The sequence below is a fragment of the Amphiura filiformis genome, chromosome 2 (assembly GCF_039555335.1).
Source record: "Amphiura filiformis chromosome 2, Afil_fr2py, whole genome shotgun sequence".
In the NCBI taxonomy this organism is placed as follows: domain Eukaryota; kingdom Metazoa; phylum Echinodermata; class Ophiuroidea; order Amphilepidida; family Amphiuridae; genus Amphiura; species Amphiura filiformis.
Window position 1 is genome coordinate 28,463,009 of NC_092629.1, and position 16,255 is coordinate 28,479,263.

Below are 16,255 nucleotides of genomic sequence, written 5' to 3' on the forward strand. Positions count from 1 at the left end.
AATGCACCCTAAATATGTCGCACATTCCTGTATCCACCTTTCCACTAAGAACATGCAGGGCCTCCATATACACAAAATAAGAAGAGCATCTGGCCCCTGTGTAACCCTATGGGGTCATTTATTTCAAAATGCCCAAGAGTGCCAGGGTAGCACCCGCCAGATTCTGAATCAATAGGTCTCAGCGATATAGAAAACACCAAAAAACATTGTGCGGACGCTACTATTGAGTGAGGCCAAATATTCATATTTATAAAACATTTCAATAACATTGAAAAAACATTTTTGAAAAATTGACGCAAAACATTTTAACATATTAAGTGTTGACAAAATATTTTTCAAAAATGTTTGCCAAAAATATTTTGCAGTAACATTTTTATAATGTTGTTGCAGTGTTTTTTCTTTTTATGAAAACATTAGAAATGTTTTCATGACCTTCATATAACCTGACATTTATATGTTATTAAAACATTATGACCAAAACACATTTATAAAACGATTATAACATTCTCAAAACATTTTTGTGTTTGCTGGGACATTTATTTGTCTCGGGTAATACACTAGACTAGGCTCCATAACATGCTCATCAATCAGGGCACAGTTCTTCAACCCCAATACATTTCTACATTCATTGAATGACCTTTGAAAATTTGGGTACAAAAACTCATACTGTGCAACTTGAGGTCAAATTTTGCACTATTATGTTTAATTGAGGTTATTGAACTATGCCATTGGGATGAGGCCATTGTGGTCCATAGACAACAAAGAAATCACACATAAACATTTATGTTTTTCATTCACCCACCAATTCAGTTTTTATATTTTTATTAATTTTTGTTGTTTGTTTACGTAGTATGTACACTATAATAATAATTCACTCTATTGTGCCATTGTAACCAACATAAAATATAATATCATAAATGGACAAGCACTGTAAACTTAGAATTATGTGTAGCATCATAGCATGTAGTATTAAACAGAACGGTGACATCCTCATATATGTTAGTTACATACCTGCCAACTTTTAAAACACTTTTCAGTATCATCAAGACTTAAAATAACATATTCAGTATTTTCACACATTCATGTACAAGCTGAATAAAATTCAGTATAAAACACTGAAAATCAGTACTAGATGGCAGGTGGCTCTGTAGTTTAAGGATTGACATTACTTAGTACTAGTAAATAACCCTGATGGAATAGCTTTACCAAGAGATTATCTGACATTTATGAGGGTGTTGACCATGAGGTTTGGGTGGGGATGTGCGGCTGCGAAAAACTACTGGACTTAAAACTAAATTTCATGAAAAAAAATTCCTGACATTATACCACTTTTTGGAAAATTTTCACAAATTTTGTTAAAACAATGAAAAATTGACACCTTTTTTGAGATAATGTTGACAAAAACACCCGTTCTTAAACCAACTTTCCATGAAATTCAGGGCCATCAATAAACCAAAATGGCTGAAAATGCACTCCGAGCCTAAACTGAATGGCTGAAAATATACTCTGAATCTGCTGCACATCCCGTACCCTCATTTCTACTCGGAACCCACCCAGGAGTGTTGAAGTAAAATTGTACAGTGGGCTACTATAGTTGTATAATTTCTCACCAATCAATTCTGAGCAGCTTTACAATTTCATTTATTATGCAGTTTCAAATACCTTCACATTATTCCCACTGGTCAAAATATATTTTGTAGCCTTTAAATTTAGCAGTCCTGAAATTTACTGTATATAGAAAGTGTGAAAATATACCCATGTGAAAATTTCTATACAGTGAACACAATTTAATCCTCTTCATGACTGAAAATTGCGTGCAGTAATAGTTGCGACTAACATTCATCTTTCTAAACGTAAAACGACTTTGAACAACCACAACTACTCTGGCACACCTTAAGATTCTAAATTTGAATGTGTTTTGTGTGCATATGTCCCAGTGAAGGCATTCTGCAAGCAAGTCAGTGGGACAAGTTTGCAATTTTGCCAGTTTTTGGAAATTTCACTCTGCACCCCACTGCTTAGTAACCTATCTACAAATCTACAATGTTTACATTTATGTGACTGTGAACATCTCAAAATTTTCGTAAAAGTTTATTTCAAAAAATATATAATTTGTTTTATCAGAACACCATTAATTATTGTTACAAATCAATACATATCAATACTGATCAATACCATGATCAATATCCTTGATATATATTGATAAATAATCAATACAATTAGTGAAATATAATCCAAGACAGAATCAAAGACTAGTTTACGTCTGACGTCACTGTCAATCAAACTGCCTACGACCCTTGATTTATTTTAGTAGCGAGTAATAGGCCAATTCATCTGGTGCTGATCAAAGAAAAGGAATCATAGAAAATGGCAAAAAAATATAGTACTTTTACAAGACTTTTTACAAGCAAGTTTTCTATTGTTGACATGGTGCCTTCAAGGCTTCATGAAAAAAAGTTTTTTAAGACCTAACTTTTGGGACGGTTTGTATATTTGAAGGTGCAAAATTAACATAGAGCACATTGTTTTACCGCCGCATTCAGGAATTCAATCATCGGAAACGAACCATACCCGAGTTTGATTGACAGATGATATCAGACGCAAGCAAGTCTTTTTAATTCTGTCTTTTAATATAGTACATTATAAGATTTTCAGATATAAATATCTAAAAGAAGTACAATCGTATATTACAGTACAAACCACTCAAATTTTACAACACATATTTATTTTTTTCAAATGTTGAATAATTGTTTATAAATATAGAAAAGAAGAAAAACAAAGATTTATTTTAAAAATATTTGGATACCAGAAGTTTCCTAACATTGGTGTTCTCAAAAATGGAATACTATTATACTGCAGGCCATGGGCCATAGAAAACTTTGGCTCTGAAATGTTCCCAAAATGCTCTTAAAATAAGAGGAATAAAAATGAGGTCATTTATGATAAAAACTCATGTATTAAAAAACAAAGTTGAATTCGGCAGAATAAAAAGAGTTTGGTTAATATGCGGTTACCATGGCGATTATCTGCATCTTTATTTACGTAAAAGTGCGTAAAAAGCTAGTCTGATAATGGAACTGATTTCTATTTTAGATCCTTTACACTATAAGCTGATAAGCTTTCAGAATATGGCTACTACTTGTATTATTTTCTTTTCAAAATTATCTGACAAATTTTTAAAGACTTATGCAAGTGCAGCTTTTGCAAGTCCCAATATATAATTGCAGTCATTGTAGTAAGAAATATTGCTTCAAACCAAACTTTACGGTAAATTTACAGCAAAAATTATATAATTACACACAATCTCAGATTGTTCTCACCAAAAACCAAAAAGCCTAACATTATTTGTAAATAAAGCTAAAATTCTATTTCAACAATGAAGACACATATTACACTAGGATCCACAACATACTCATTTATCAGGGCATAGTTCTTTAACCCCAATACATTTGTATATTCATTGAATGACATTTGAAAATTTGGGTACAAAAACTCGTACTCTGTAACTTGAGGTCACATTTTGTACTCTTGATTGTTTTATTGAGGTTATTGAACTATGCCATTGGGATGAGGCCATTGTGTAACTCTACATTCACCCATTCAAATCATTGCCTGCAATATGGGTTCAAAACGAATCTCTTGTTTGAAGAAAATCATTCGTTTCACAAATATTTTTGGATTATTTTGGAATGGTCGAGGAAATGGTCATACTAAAAATCAGAAAACATGAAGAGTCCAGTTGAAATCCATACACCCCCAATGGAAAACATGCCTTAATCTTCCACACAGGGGGGTGTAAATTTCAAATTTTTGATCTGAACTCTCACTCGAAAGTTGTGACATGGCATGGAGAACATCAAATCTCCAGAATGCTACATTTAACGTAAAAGTGGAAATTTTTCACGCTACGTTTATTTTTGTGCTTTTCGCGTTCCAAGCTTCTATCACGAAAATAACAAACACAAATATATTCCTTTTGTGTATAGACAACACCTCAGAATCGCGAATTTAAAAGCAACGGAAACAGTTCATAATTAGCAAAACGCAAAAAATTAATCACACAAAAATTTCCACTTGCAACATAATCTGATCCACTCATCAGCAATAATGACATGTGACACGATCTGATCAGAAAAAATTTTAAAAAGATAAGAAAATCCCGAAGAAATGGACATATAAAAGTTCTTAAAAGTGGTGTTGTCTGATTTTTCATGATCTGATTTCTACCTTTGATTGAGGCCTGCCATTAAAACAATATTTCCAAATATTGAGTTGTATTGCTCCAGTGGTTTTGATATGGAAAGCAAAAAAGTGTATAACAATGCCTTATAGGATACTATAAGGCATTAACCAGACTTTTAAATGTTTTATGTAAAACATTTGTGTTTGCTGGGGTATACCCAACCCAGTTGGTCTTCGTCTATTGTGTATACACCAATCTGACAAGCGTATACTGTATTTGGCCCTCTCTTGACGGAACCACACATGTACCAGTGCGGGATATTTAATTTGTTCAATCAACTAAAAAACCATGCATACACTTTAAATACACTATATTTAAACGAAAAATATCTTGGCCGTTAAATTTCAAAATCTCAGTTTTTGATGAAGAAAAATGGGAAATGAAGCTGTTGAATGGGTCAAGGACCTTTAACTTTGCAAAGACTTCACGCGGAAGACCATAAAACTATGTGGTATGTGCGTAGCGGTTTCGCCTGTCGCATTTCATGGAATGATCGGTCCTCATTAACGGGCGATGCTGAGACTTTGACTGTTTGGAGTTTGTCTGTATCTCTTTAGTCCATGGTAGTAACTCAATTTTCAAAATGTCTTATTTTGGTCCGAGTGGATAAGATCATGTCACATTGCTAAAATTCTACCAGGTAAAAAAAAAAACTAAAACAGACTTCATTGTCAGACAACAAAACAGGCAAATATATAGTGTCAAATATTTCATACAATTTCTTTGGATTATTTTACTTGTGTACTGTATTAACATATGAGTGTATCAATGATGACAAGGAGACAAAATGTTGCTAATAAGAGTGTAGATGTCCTCATCTCTATTCATGGTTAGTGGCCACCTAATTTATAATCTGATCACACTATACAGGTAGAGGTAAAGTTGCTCACAATTGTCTCAGTGAATAACACGATAGCCACTTAATTTATACTCTGAACCACACTATACAGATAAAGTTGCACACAATCGTCTCAGTGAATAACATGTGTCCCAAACCATTGGTCATTCCATTTGAAAACCATACCCCCACTGTGGAAGTATTTTTATCTATAAAAAGTGCAAAAGGCGCAGAAGATTTCAGAATTCCAAACAAATTCAGCAGTTTAAATTATTCCAGATTGAACCATTTTCATCTATAAAAAGTGCAAACAGTGCAGAAGATTTTGGAATCCAAAACAAAATAATTTCAGACCAAATTGTGCAAAATTAAACCAGATTTGATAAATTTCAGTTGGAATTTCACAAAAAGCCTGCAAATATTTCCATCTGGATTGACCATATAAGGTGCAAATGGATTTGAAATAGCCCTGAAATCTTCCACAGGGGGTGGGTGGATTTTAAATGGAATAACCCAATGCATCAAGTCCCAGTGTGATCAAGTTCTGCCGGTGGTCACAATGACTTGCCCCGTAAGAGCTGCCTGGGGGAATGGGCACTCCATCCCCAATACACTACTACTACCCCTTAATCTTTCCAAACTGAAAGGATCAAGCAACACCAAATAAGCAGTATACAAAGATAAGCAGCATTGTTGCCAAATGTACAAAAAGTGCACTTAATTGTGAGATTTTAATTTCATATTATATAATTTTAAACATACAATACATAAGCAGTGTTGAGTTTACAACCATCACCAGCTATAATAAAGATAACAACTGGGCATATTGGAGTATTCCAGTTGAAATCCATACACCCCCTATGGAAGACATGACCTTAATCTCCCACATAGGGGGTGTGAATTTCCTCCTGAATGGGTAACTCCACATAAGGTCATATCTTCTGTATGTGATGTGGTATATCAAAAAGAGATTTTAAGTGTTTTACATATCTTAAATACAGAGATATTTTGCTCCACAACACCTTTTTCCCCAATGAAATCGGACATTCCTTAGCGAAGATCTTGAGTTCGTAAGTTATGGTATTATAAAATTGAAAATCAAGATATCAGCCTTTAAATATTAATGACAATGTTGAGAGTAGGAATGACCTTGAAAAATGTCTGAAAAAACACAAGATGCCAGTTATATTCCGGTCTGAAACTATTAGACAATATTTTAAACATTATAATTTGCAACAAACCCAAATTGTGCAAAAAATCACTCCCAGGAAGAATTTTTGCTATTTCTCCATTTACGATCCTGCCCAAAAGTGTCCTTTCAATATACCACGTCACATATAGGGGAGAATCAAGGCAATATTCTGCTGTGGAAACTAACCACTACAAGTGCGAGGAAGAATCATGCTTCCATGAAAATTAAAACAAGTAGGAGAAAATGCCCTATGTTTAAAAATGGAATCATGTTTGTTTTTGGTAATTAAGTAATACATAGTATTATAGTAGAGGTACACTGGTCCACGGTAACAAAGGAATTCATATGAGTTTGTCATAAAACAAACTGGAATTTTGATTTTTTACCAACTCATGTAATCAGTGGCATAGCGACAGGATGGGGGGTGGAGATACAGAGGGGGGCACGTGCCCTGGGTGCCACCTTGAGGGGAGGGGCCGAATTGACCAATTCAGCATTGATTCTGCGCCCCTCCCAAGCGATGAAAGTAATAATTTTTGCACACTTTACATGCATATCAGCACAAATGACCAAAATTACTTAGTGGTATTTGTGCATATTTGTGCACGCTCTGTGCGTAATTGTTTCAATAATGGGGAGTGTCTCTAGCTACGCCACTGCATGTAATCATATATAAAAAGAACATTAATCTTTCAGACCATAGATTTTTAAAGAAAAGGATTACGAACTGCAGAACAGCCCTATGTGTTTAATGCTATAATTGTCTGGATAACTCCATTCTTTGTCAAATCACTAGCATTGGGCTATTCCAGTTGAAATCCATACACCCCCTATGGAAGATATGATCTTAATCTTTCACACAGGGAGTGTGAATTTCAAACAGAGTCAGCCATTTAGGTAACCCCATTTAAAATTCACACTCCCTGTGTGCAAGATTAAGGTCATGTCTTCCACAGGGGGCGTATGGATTTGAAATGAAATAGATAACAATTAAAAGGAATTTTGTGTTTTGAGCCTCCATTAAGACCAGAGCTTAGAAAATGCAGGTTGAGACCCGGCCTTAGAAAACGCAGGTTCAGACAGTTTCAGGGTAAGACAAATTACCATGGTGCATGAATATTCACATTGTATGAACTTCAAACTGAATCAATATAACCACTTTTAACCATGGCATTTCTTTCAACTATTATTTTTTGAAATTAATAATTTTACATTACAATCATAAAGTTGGTGTTATAGAATTGGATACTGCACTGTTCAAACAGGCTGATTCATCACGTGCGAGTGAGACATATGGACAAGACGTAATGTGAATCTCTACAAAATTAAGATCCAGTAGTTTTAAAATCATGTGCTTTAAAAATCTATGTTCCGACACCATACGAAGAGAGCATTGGATAGGATAACAGGAGGTCAGAGAAGATATTGTACCCTTCCCAGAATCCTTTCAATATGACATATAATCATCATGATCAAATGACACTATTACTTTGTTTTCATGTTGAGAATAAGACTGGCTAAACATGGGTCGATAGTCAAGAAATAAACATATTTTGCAAAGATCTGGATGTGCCCTGTTCATTGAGGTACTTTTTGTCACTATCGACCCATTTTGCTCTTGACAGCAAATCAGTAGAGATTTTATTGTGGTGACCATCCATCCAACTCATCCATCATTACTGAAAAACAAAGATAGCAGTCAACTGACACTTTTCTGTGCAAGCAATATATTCAGTGCATTAAATTCAAGCTAAATCTGAATAAATAAGTTGTGTGCATGGTTAACCTCATGAGCATTACTAACAGTGCCTCTGATTGGTTAATTACATGATATAATCATCTCAGTGACCAATCAAAATGGAGCTTTTAGATTTCTTAGCAATTTTAAGCTTAATCCAATCAACCCTACTGACTATTCTTACCATATCTCCGATTGGCTCAATACATGATAAAGTCCTCTATATAACCAATCAAAATAGTCCTTAGAGGCTGATTTATTGCCCATGGGGTTAAAGATTATCTGAATATATAGAAGTTGTGTACCTAATTATTTTAAGAATAAAATTTTGAAAATCTAAAATAAATAACAAAGAATACATAATACACAATAATTAGCCTCAACACACACACATCTGACCTTTGACCTCTGAACCATAATATCAAACTGAAAATTTCACCTTTTAGAAATCACAAAAAAAGCACTGGATATACAAAATTAAAGCGTACATAACATATAACAAGGCAAAAGCATGGTTTGAAAAGTTGCTTATCAGCTTTTTACAATTTTCATACATTATTTTACAGAAGTAAAATTTGTGCATTTACAGAATTCAATTTGCTGAATGATAAATTCATGAAAATAATCAATGTTTGACTTGTGCGAATAAATGCATTTGTTGGTGCCATGACAGAACTATAGAATTTTCTTAAGGGGCATTTCGTGACCCACCGCCTCATCCCCCACTTTTCTAAAAAAAAAGTTGAGATTTTTATATCAATGGAAACCTCTGGCTACATAATGTTTATGTACAAAAAATGTCTTGCGTTTTGTTTGAATTACGTTCTGGTAAACCAGTACAAAATTACAACACAGTGGCCTATGGAGCAGTGTAATACACATAATCATAATCATGCATAACTCACAAACGTAAAATTGGAATCAACTGAAATTTTGGGAATAAGCTTTTTTTTGTGTGGATATTTTCTGAAAAATGTCAAAAAAAGAGGATACTAGGATCACAAAATACTCCTTTAACATTCACTCCGTTACTCTTTTTTGTATCCATTTCAAATTGATGGTTGACCTCTGACCTGAATTTCAATCATAAAAGAAAGAGACATTGAGCGGTCATACGATAAAAGCAAATAAAACCCTAAAATACAGAAGAAAATCAGCTTTATAACAGCTTGTAACTTCGTGTTCATAACCAAGTTGATGATGATGACAATGATAATAATAACGATCTCAAAATGGCCGCACATAGACTAATTTGATTGTATTGTGTCATATACATTGCCATGCCAACCGCAGGCTGATGATTCCCAGATAACAAACTATAAATCCATCCTTTTCACGAAAGAGAGTGTTCAGAAAGGAACACATTTCCAAGATTTTTTCCAAAAAAACAAACAAACACCAGATCTATGCATAAAAAACAGACCCATGCTATATTAGTCTCAGTTTAAAGCTGGCTTGTGCATCTTGTAAGTATGATCTCAATGGATGAGATTACACTTCAAGATTCCTATTGGGACGCCTGCACAGGCATACCTTCACGAAGGTACTGTGCAGTACTAGGGGAGTACCCTACACCAGTGCAGTACCACTGCTGGTTGGTCCTGTGCAATAGCAGCATTGGTACTGTATAGGTACTCTGTGTGTACCAGTCTGGTACCTTGGTGATGGTGTACCTGTGCAGGTGGCCCCAACAGGAATCTTGTAGTGTACAAGCTGTTAGCGTGTGTCAGACCAACCATGGGATGTCAAAGGAATGAGGAAGGAACCTCCTCATTATGTCAATGGTTCCAACAAATGCATTCACTGTATTTTCACGAACTTACAACTTATATCAATCAATATATGAATACATTTTTCCATAATCACCAAGAAAAAAAAAATAATGGTAAAAATTGCCATGTTATTCTTAAAACAGTATCGAAAATAAAAGTCAAAATCCATCTCATCATAAATAGGCTATTCCAGTTGTATTCCATACACCCCTATGGAAAACATGACCTTAATCTCTCACACAAGGGGTGTAAGTTTCAAATGAAATCACCCATTCAGGTAACCCCATTTGAAATTCACATGCCTTGTGTGGAAGATTAAGGTCATGTCTTCCACAGGGGTGTATGGATTTCAACTGGAATAGACCAATAGTAGTGTGTACTGTACTGAATAATGTCCTGATCATGTGATATGACCAGTCAAAATTGGCCAGAATTACCCTTGAACTTTATGAGATATAAGGTGACAGGTCATGGCAGTTTACTTGTGGTTTGGTTAGGCAAGTGGTTCCTCTCATTCTGAATTCCAGTTTTCCAATCCTAATCTCCAAATAATATTCATAATTATTGACCTTTGACCTCGTAAATTTCAAAACCATTTCGGACCGATATGTTCATGACATATCACATGCAAGTACTGTAAAACAAAAGTTTCACATATCATAATATAATTTCATTAGGTCTGCAAATAATTGACCATTTGGCATGTCCCAGAATCCATTGCAAAAGAAACTCAAACGACATCATCAGATTGGTCATGTTGGAGTACATTTGTAGTCTTGATGATCGCTTAAAAGTTTGTTCAGCTTATAACTGGTAAAACAAATGAGCCTCATAACATTGTGTATTGATATAAAATCACATGCACGCAATTGGGTGCAACACTTACGCTAGTCGTGTGTTATGTAATTTGTGACTGACACGCTTATATGTGAATTTACGCGAGTGTAAGGTAGGATTTTATTGACGTGTGTAGTAACAAAAATGAATTTTTGCCAATTATAAGCCAGCTCGTTCCTTATGGGAAATGTCAAATGGACTATTACTGCTGTATTGGTATCTTCGTGATGCTCTTCAATATCAGACCACTTGGATTTAAAAAAATTACAGCCACCAAATAAAATGTAAGCTTCATCATATTTTGTGTCTGAAACCTGTAGAAATAAAATGTTCCACAGTAGTCGGGCTATTCCAGTTGAAATCCATACACCTCTATGGAAGATGTGATCTTTATCTTTCACACAAGGAGTGTGAATTTCAAATGGGGTTACCTGAATGGTTGACTCCCATTTAAAATCTACACCATTGTGGGGAGATTAAGGTCATGTCTTCCATAGGGGTGGATAGATTTCAACTGGAATAGCCCATTTTTGGTTTTCACTTCCAACATTACATACATATTTCACAAATTAAACAATGCTTATTTAGTACTGGACACACTATAATACTCCCAATAGGAACCTAAAAGAGGGAATGTGGTCTTCCTATAATTCGAGACCTAATTAAAAAGACATATGACGTCCTGTCAATTAGGTCAGCAACCAATCACGGCGCGTGTTTGCCCTGACGTAAGATGCAAACTAGTCTTTTTAATTTTGTCTCTGATTATATATAATGCCCATATCATGTAAGCAGTTGAAGCGAGCAAAAGTAAAATTGTCGGAAATCAGATCAAATGCCATTTCTGATTTCACCATGCTACTTCCCTTTGAGCTGGAATTATAATGGTGTACATTGCTCAAACAGAGACCCGAAACTTTGGGATTCACGGCACGGTGTAGTTCGCACACAACTGATCACTTGCTAAGGCAAATCGAATGTTTACAAATTCCACTCTGTGCATACGACACAATAATGCCACCTTGCACAAGCCCATGTCGGCCATCTTGGATGTGCAGGTGAAATTTAAATCTGTATTCCCATATCCGCATATCCAAGTTGGCCACTATTGTTCTACGTGCCACTCGCAGTATGTACTGTTGGTGTGATTTTGCACAACTTGTCGCCATATTGCGAGTAGCATGTAGGACATGTTTTATAAAATCCGACATTCCTCCTTTTAAACTTCCCTGACAACACCACTCGTTACATAATTATAGGTTGATTTCAAATGTTTTGACGGCATTCTTAAATGGATTCGGTGCCTGGTTAGCGCCATCTAGTGCCTCCCATTTCGCATCAAAATTATCCACTTTTTGGTTACCATTTCCATTTGTGATATTCGCATTCGGCAAAGTCCTTGACATATCGTTAGTCCATGTACCGCTTAATCCTTTCTTATTCTGGGTTGCCTGTTTCTGTTGTTGCGTTGCCATGTTTACTGTTGCCGCATTGTTAGCATTATTATAATTCATTGAGGCTACCATTGCTTGCTGTGAAGGCCGTTGCTGCTGAACAGACATTTGCTGCTGTTGCTGCTGCTGATAAATAAGTTGCTGCTGTTGGATCTGATCATGTGACAGTCCGCCATTTTGAATCGGTGTATTACTCCCAGAATGCACTTGGACTTGCACTTGCTGTGAAGGCGATCCTAAACTGCTCACAGGGCTTACGGTCTGCGAAGTCTGCACAAGCCACTTCTCAGCTTCGGTGAGTCGTGCTTGTTGGGTTGGCGTGGTTGTGGTTGAGCTGGTTGGTGTTGCCCATGGGTTGCTGGTTGTTGTTGGTTGAGGGGGGCTGGGTGTCTGCTGCTCCCATGGGTTGGTCTGTTTAATAGGAGCTACGGTTGGCTGCAACGTCCTTGGAGGTACTGAAAAATAAAAAAGTAAGCAAATTAAAATCTTGTTGTTTTTTCTTCTCAGCAACAAACAAACCTTCAAAGGTGTCACAATAATCAGCCCAAATGGGTCTAAAAAGCACTTACATTGAGATGGTACTGCTGTTTGTTAGATAGGCACATATGGTTAACCAATAAGTTAGATTGATTTATCTAGAGACGTTTTTATCTTTGGGTGCTAGAGTGCTCTTTTTGAAGTGGTTTTAAGATTTGACATACTCACATTGTGCTTATATATATTATCTAGTAGCATCTTTGGGTGCTAGAACACCCAATTTGACATAGTCAGTGTCACAATAATCAGCCCAATGGGTGTAAAAAAGCACTTACATTGAGGTGGTACTGCTGGATAGGCACATTTGCTTGACCATCAGGCTGTTGCCTTATTTAATATCTAGTGAAGTTTTATCTTTGGGTGCTAGAAAACATTTTTTGAAATTGATTTAATATGATTTGAGATAGTCAGTGCCACAATAATCACCCAAATGGGTGTAAAAAAGCACTTACATTGAGGTGGTACCCACCGGATACTGGATAGGCATATTTAATTTACTTGATCAATAGGCTATTGCCTTATTTAATATCTAGTGATGTTTTATCTTTGGGTGCTAGAAAACATTTTTTGGAAGTACATTTAATATGATTTGACATAGTCAGCGATACAAAAATCAGCCCAAATGGGTGTAAAAAAAGCACTTACATTGAGGTGGTACTGCCAGATAGGCATATTTAATTTACTCAACCAAATAGGTTGTTGCCTTATTTAATATCTGTGAAGTTTTATCTTCGGGTGCTAGAATACACTTATTGAAGTGGTTTTAAGATTTGACAGAGCCAGGGCTACAATAATCAGCCCAAATGGGTGTAAAAAGCACTCACATTGAGGTGGTACTGCTGCTTGCTGAATAGGCACATTTGGTTGACCAATAGGCTGTTGACCTAACTGTACTGGTCTGACTGCCCCATTGACCATGGTCACTTGTTGCTGCATTGGTTGCTGAGGGGGCATGTTTGGTGTGGCCGCACCTTGGCTGCTAAGTTCAAAAAGGCCATTGGTGAGCTGCTGGCATGCGGCTGCTATGTTAGTAGGAGCGTTTGGATCTGTTACGCCATTCTGTGTTGGTACTGCGGCATTGGCTTGCATATTGAATTGTGCCCGACCTGTTGAGAAAAGAAAACAGATATATAACTTGATGCTTTGCATGCTAGCCATAGCCTTCAAAATAAAAAGTTCCAAGTTTTGAGATATTTTCTCAAAATATCAAGAGCTTTCTTAAGAACCACTGAACCAATACTAGGCTTGTTTGTACTCATTTTAATGCATTTTTCATGCAAATTCTAAATATGGTCATGAGCATTTAAATTTCTGAAATTTTTGAATTTTTAAAACAAAATTTGAAACTTGTCGTCTGCAGTTGACTACCCTGTGTGCTGACCATAAGCTTCAACATAAGAATTCCAAGGTTTGAGATATTTTTGCAAAATATCAAGAGCTATCTCAATAGTGGGCTAGTTTGTTCTGATGTCAATACATTTTTCATTATCATGCAGCAAAATGTACAAATTCTGGCATTTTTAAACTTGTCTTCTGCAGTCCACATCCGTGTGGAGAGAGTTAAAGCAAAAATGTGCGATTTCAATAAAGAATGGGTTCTTATATGTTTTCCACTAAATTTTTATTATCACTGGTCACATTAGGCAAAAAAAAACAAAACATGTTTGTTTCCTGTAGCAGGTCAAATGAGTCAAATGTGAAATGTGGTCTTAATTTTTTTATTTTTTTATAATCCATGTCTTCAAATGAAAAAAAACCAACACCTTTTTTGCTGCAAATTGGAATGGGAATTTACAGTGGGTCTCTCCGACACACAATAAAATCATATTTCTTCATATTCAAGAATATTTATGATCCCCTTTCAACCTGTAGATTAAAAATGGTATTTAAATAAATGTGTGATATATATGTGTGAATGAATGAATGTGTTTCACTACACTCGTTTGTGTGATGTGTAAATGTTTACTCCAGTAGTGTTTTATATTTTATTTTGCGATTTTTTCTTGTTTTTTGTTTTTTTCCTTTGTAAGTGAAAAAAAAAAACTAATGCATAAAATAAGCCATCAAAAACCTAATGCACGTGCTACAGGAAACAAACTTTTTTTTAGGCCTTATGTCCCCTTTTAATTTTAGGCCAAAAATGAGGTAAAACAAAGATAACTGCAATTTCAATCCAGCGCATATAATTATCATCAATGCATGTATGAGCTGGCCAATCATTATTAATTTGAGCGGAGCTTCACGCAGCTGAGACGTATAAATAAGACGCATAATGAATAGTGATATACACACAGTTCATACGTCAATGATACACTTGCACGAGACGTGTCAGCTATCACTCGATCAGTGAACACAGTGAATAAACTGGACATCTCAGGGTTTATCATAAAACTTAAAATTGTAGTGCAATTAAAGCACTTCAGGCTTAGTCTTTCATGTGGTATTTTAGTACACCATTGGGCATTACAATCATGCAAGAAGTGAAAATTAAAGACAAATTTAGGGCGTCGCTGTGGAGCAAATCACATATTATGGCTTTAAGGTTGTTAACTAGCTGATTGATTGACTGAGTGGATGATGGATTGGCGATTGATTGATTGATTGATTGATAAAGCATCATACCTTGTTGATTGACCGCTGAAGGCTGAGTGACCATTGGCTGATTGGGTGGTTGTGGTACTTGTGCCGGTGTGGTCGGTTCTGCCGGCTGCTGACCAATCTCTTCAGGCACAGTAGGTGATGTTGGTGAATGAATCGGTGATACTAAAATGAACGAATGAATGAATGGATGAAAGAAGGCATGAACAAATGAATTGATGGCAACAATGAATTATACATGTATTATTTGAAATCAAAATATGTGGTGTGATCACGCAAAATCAGTCTGAAGTCGGACATATTCAATTTCTTATAGGATTGTAAAAAGCATTTGCAAAGCTACATTTGGCAGGAAACCACCCTTGAATTTGGAAAACCAGTTCAAAAGATGTGGGTAGTTAAAAAAAGTTTCCAAAACAATAGGAAACAAAATATTTCACACTTCCAACTGATTTTGCTTGATCACGTCACATATCTATTCATGAGCCAAAATGATCAGCTAAAATATACCATGGGAAAATCCACACTACTGTACCCCTGTGGAAGATTTAGCTAAAGTCTTCAACAGAGGGAGTATGAGTTTCGAATGGAATAGACAATTGTGTAACTTCCATTTGAAATACTCACTCCAGTTGTGGAAGATATAGGTAAAGCTATAATACAGAGGGAGTATGAGTTTCAAAATGATTAACCCTGACCAATTACATTTCAAAAACATACTCCCCCTGTTAAAGATACTTCCTAAATCATCCACAGGGGTAGTATGGATTTCAACTGGAATAGCCCAATGCAGTAAAATGCAATTTTATTATTAAAAGCTAGGCACACTAGATGGTGAGAACACCTTTTAACACATTAATTTGGGGTAAATTATGATGAAAATAAATAGAGTGATGCAGTTATTTTTAAACTGAACTTTTAAAATGTGTATGTGTATCCACAGAACAAAATTTGTGGAAAAAGTATTGCAACTCAAAATCTCAAAGCAATAGCTAATTACAATGTTTAAAGAATGTCTCCAGCAATCACAACATCATGGTTATTTG

The 16,255-nt window shown here is 35.6% G+C and overlaps 1 protein-coding gene across 1 annotated transcript in view; it reads right to left on the minus strand.

Annotated features, from left to right (window-relative positions):
- Positions 1-549: 549 nt before the first annotated feature.
- LOC140146060 (uncharacterized) overlaps positions 550-16,255 on the minus strand; it is a 95,528-nt gene continuing 79,822 nt past the window's right edge. Inside the window, exons 7-9 of the mRNA XM_072167803.1 lie at positions 15,234-15,374; positions 13,436-13,717; positions 550-12,529 (exon numbers count right to left, since the gene is read on the minus strand). Coding sequence (XP_072023904.1) covers positions 11,874-12,529; positions 13,436-13,717; positions 15,234-15,374 — 1,079 coding nt within the window. The 3' untranslated portion in view covers positions 550-11,873. The remainder of the gene's footprint in view (positions 12,530-13,435; positions 13,718-15,233; positions 15,375-16,255) is intronic.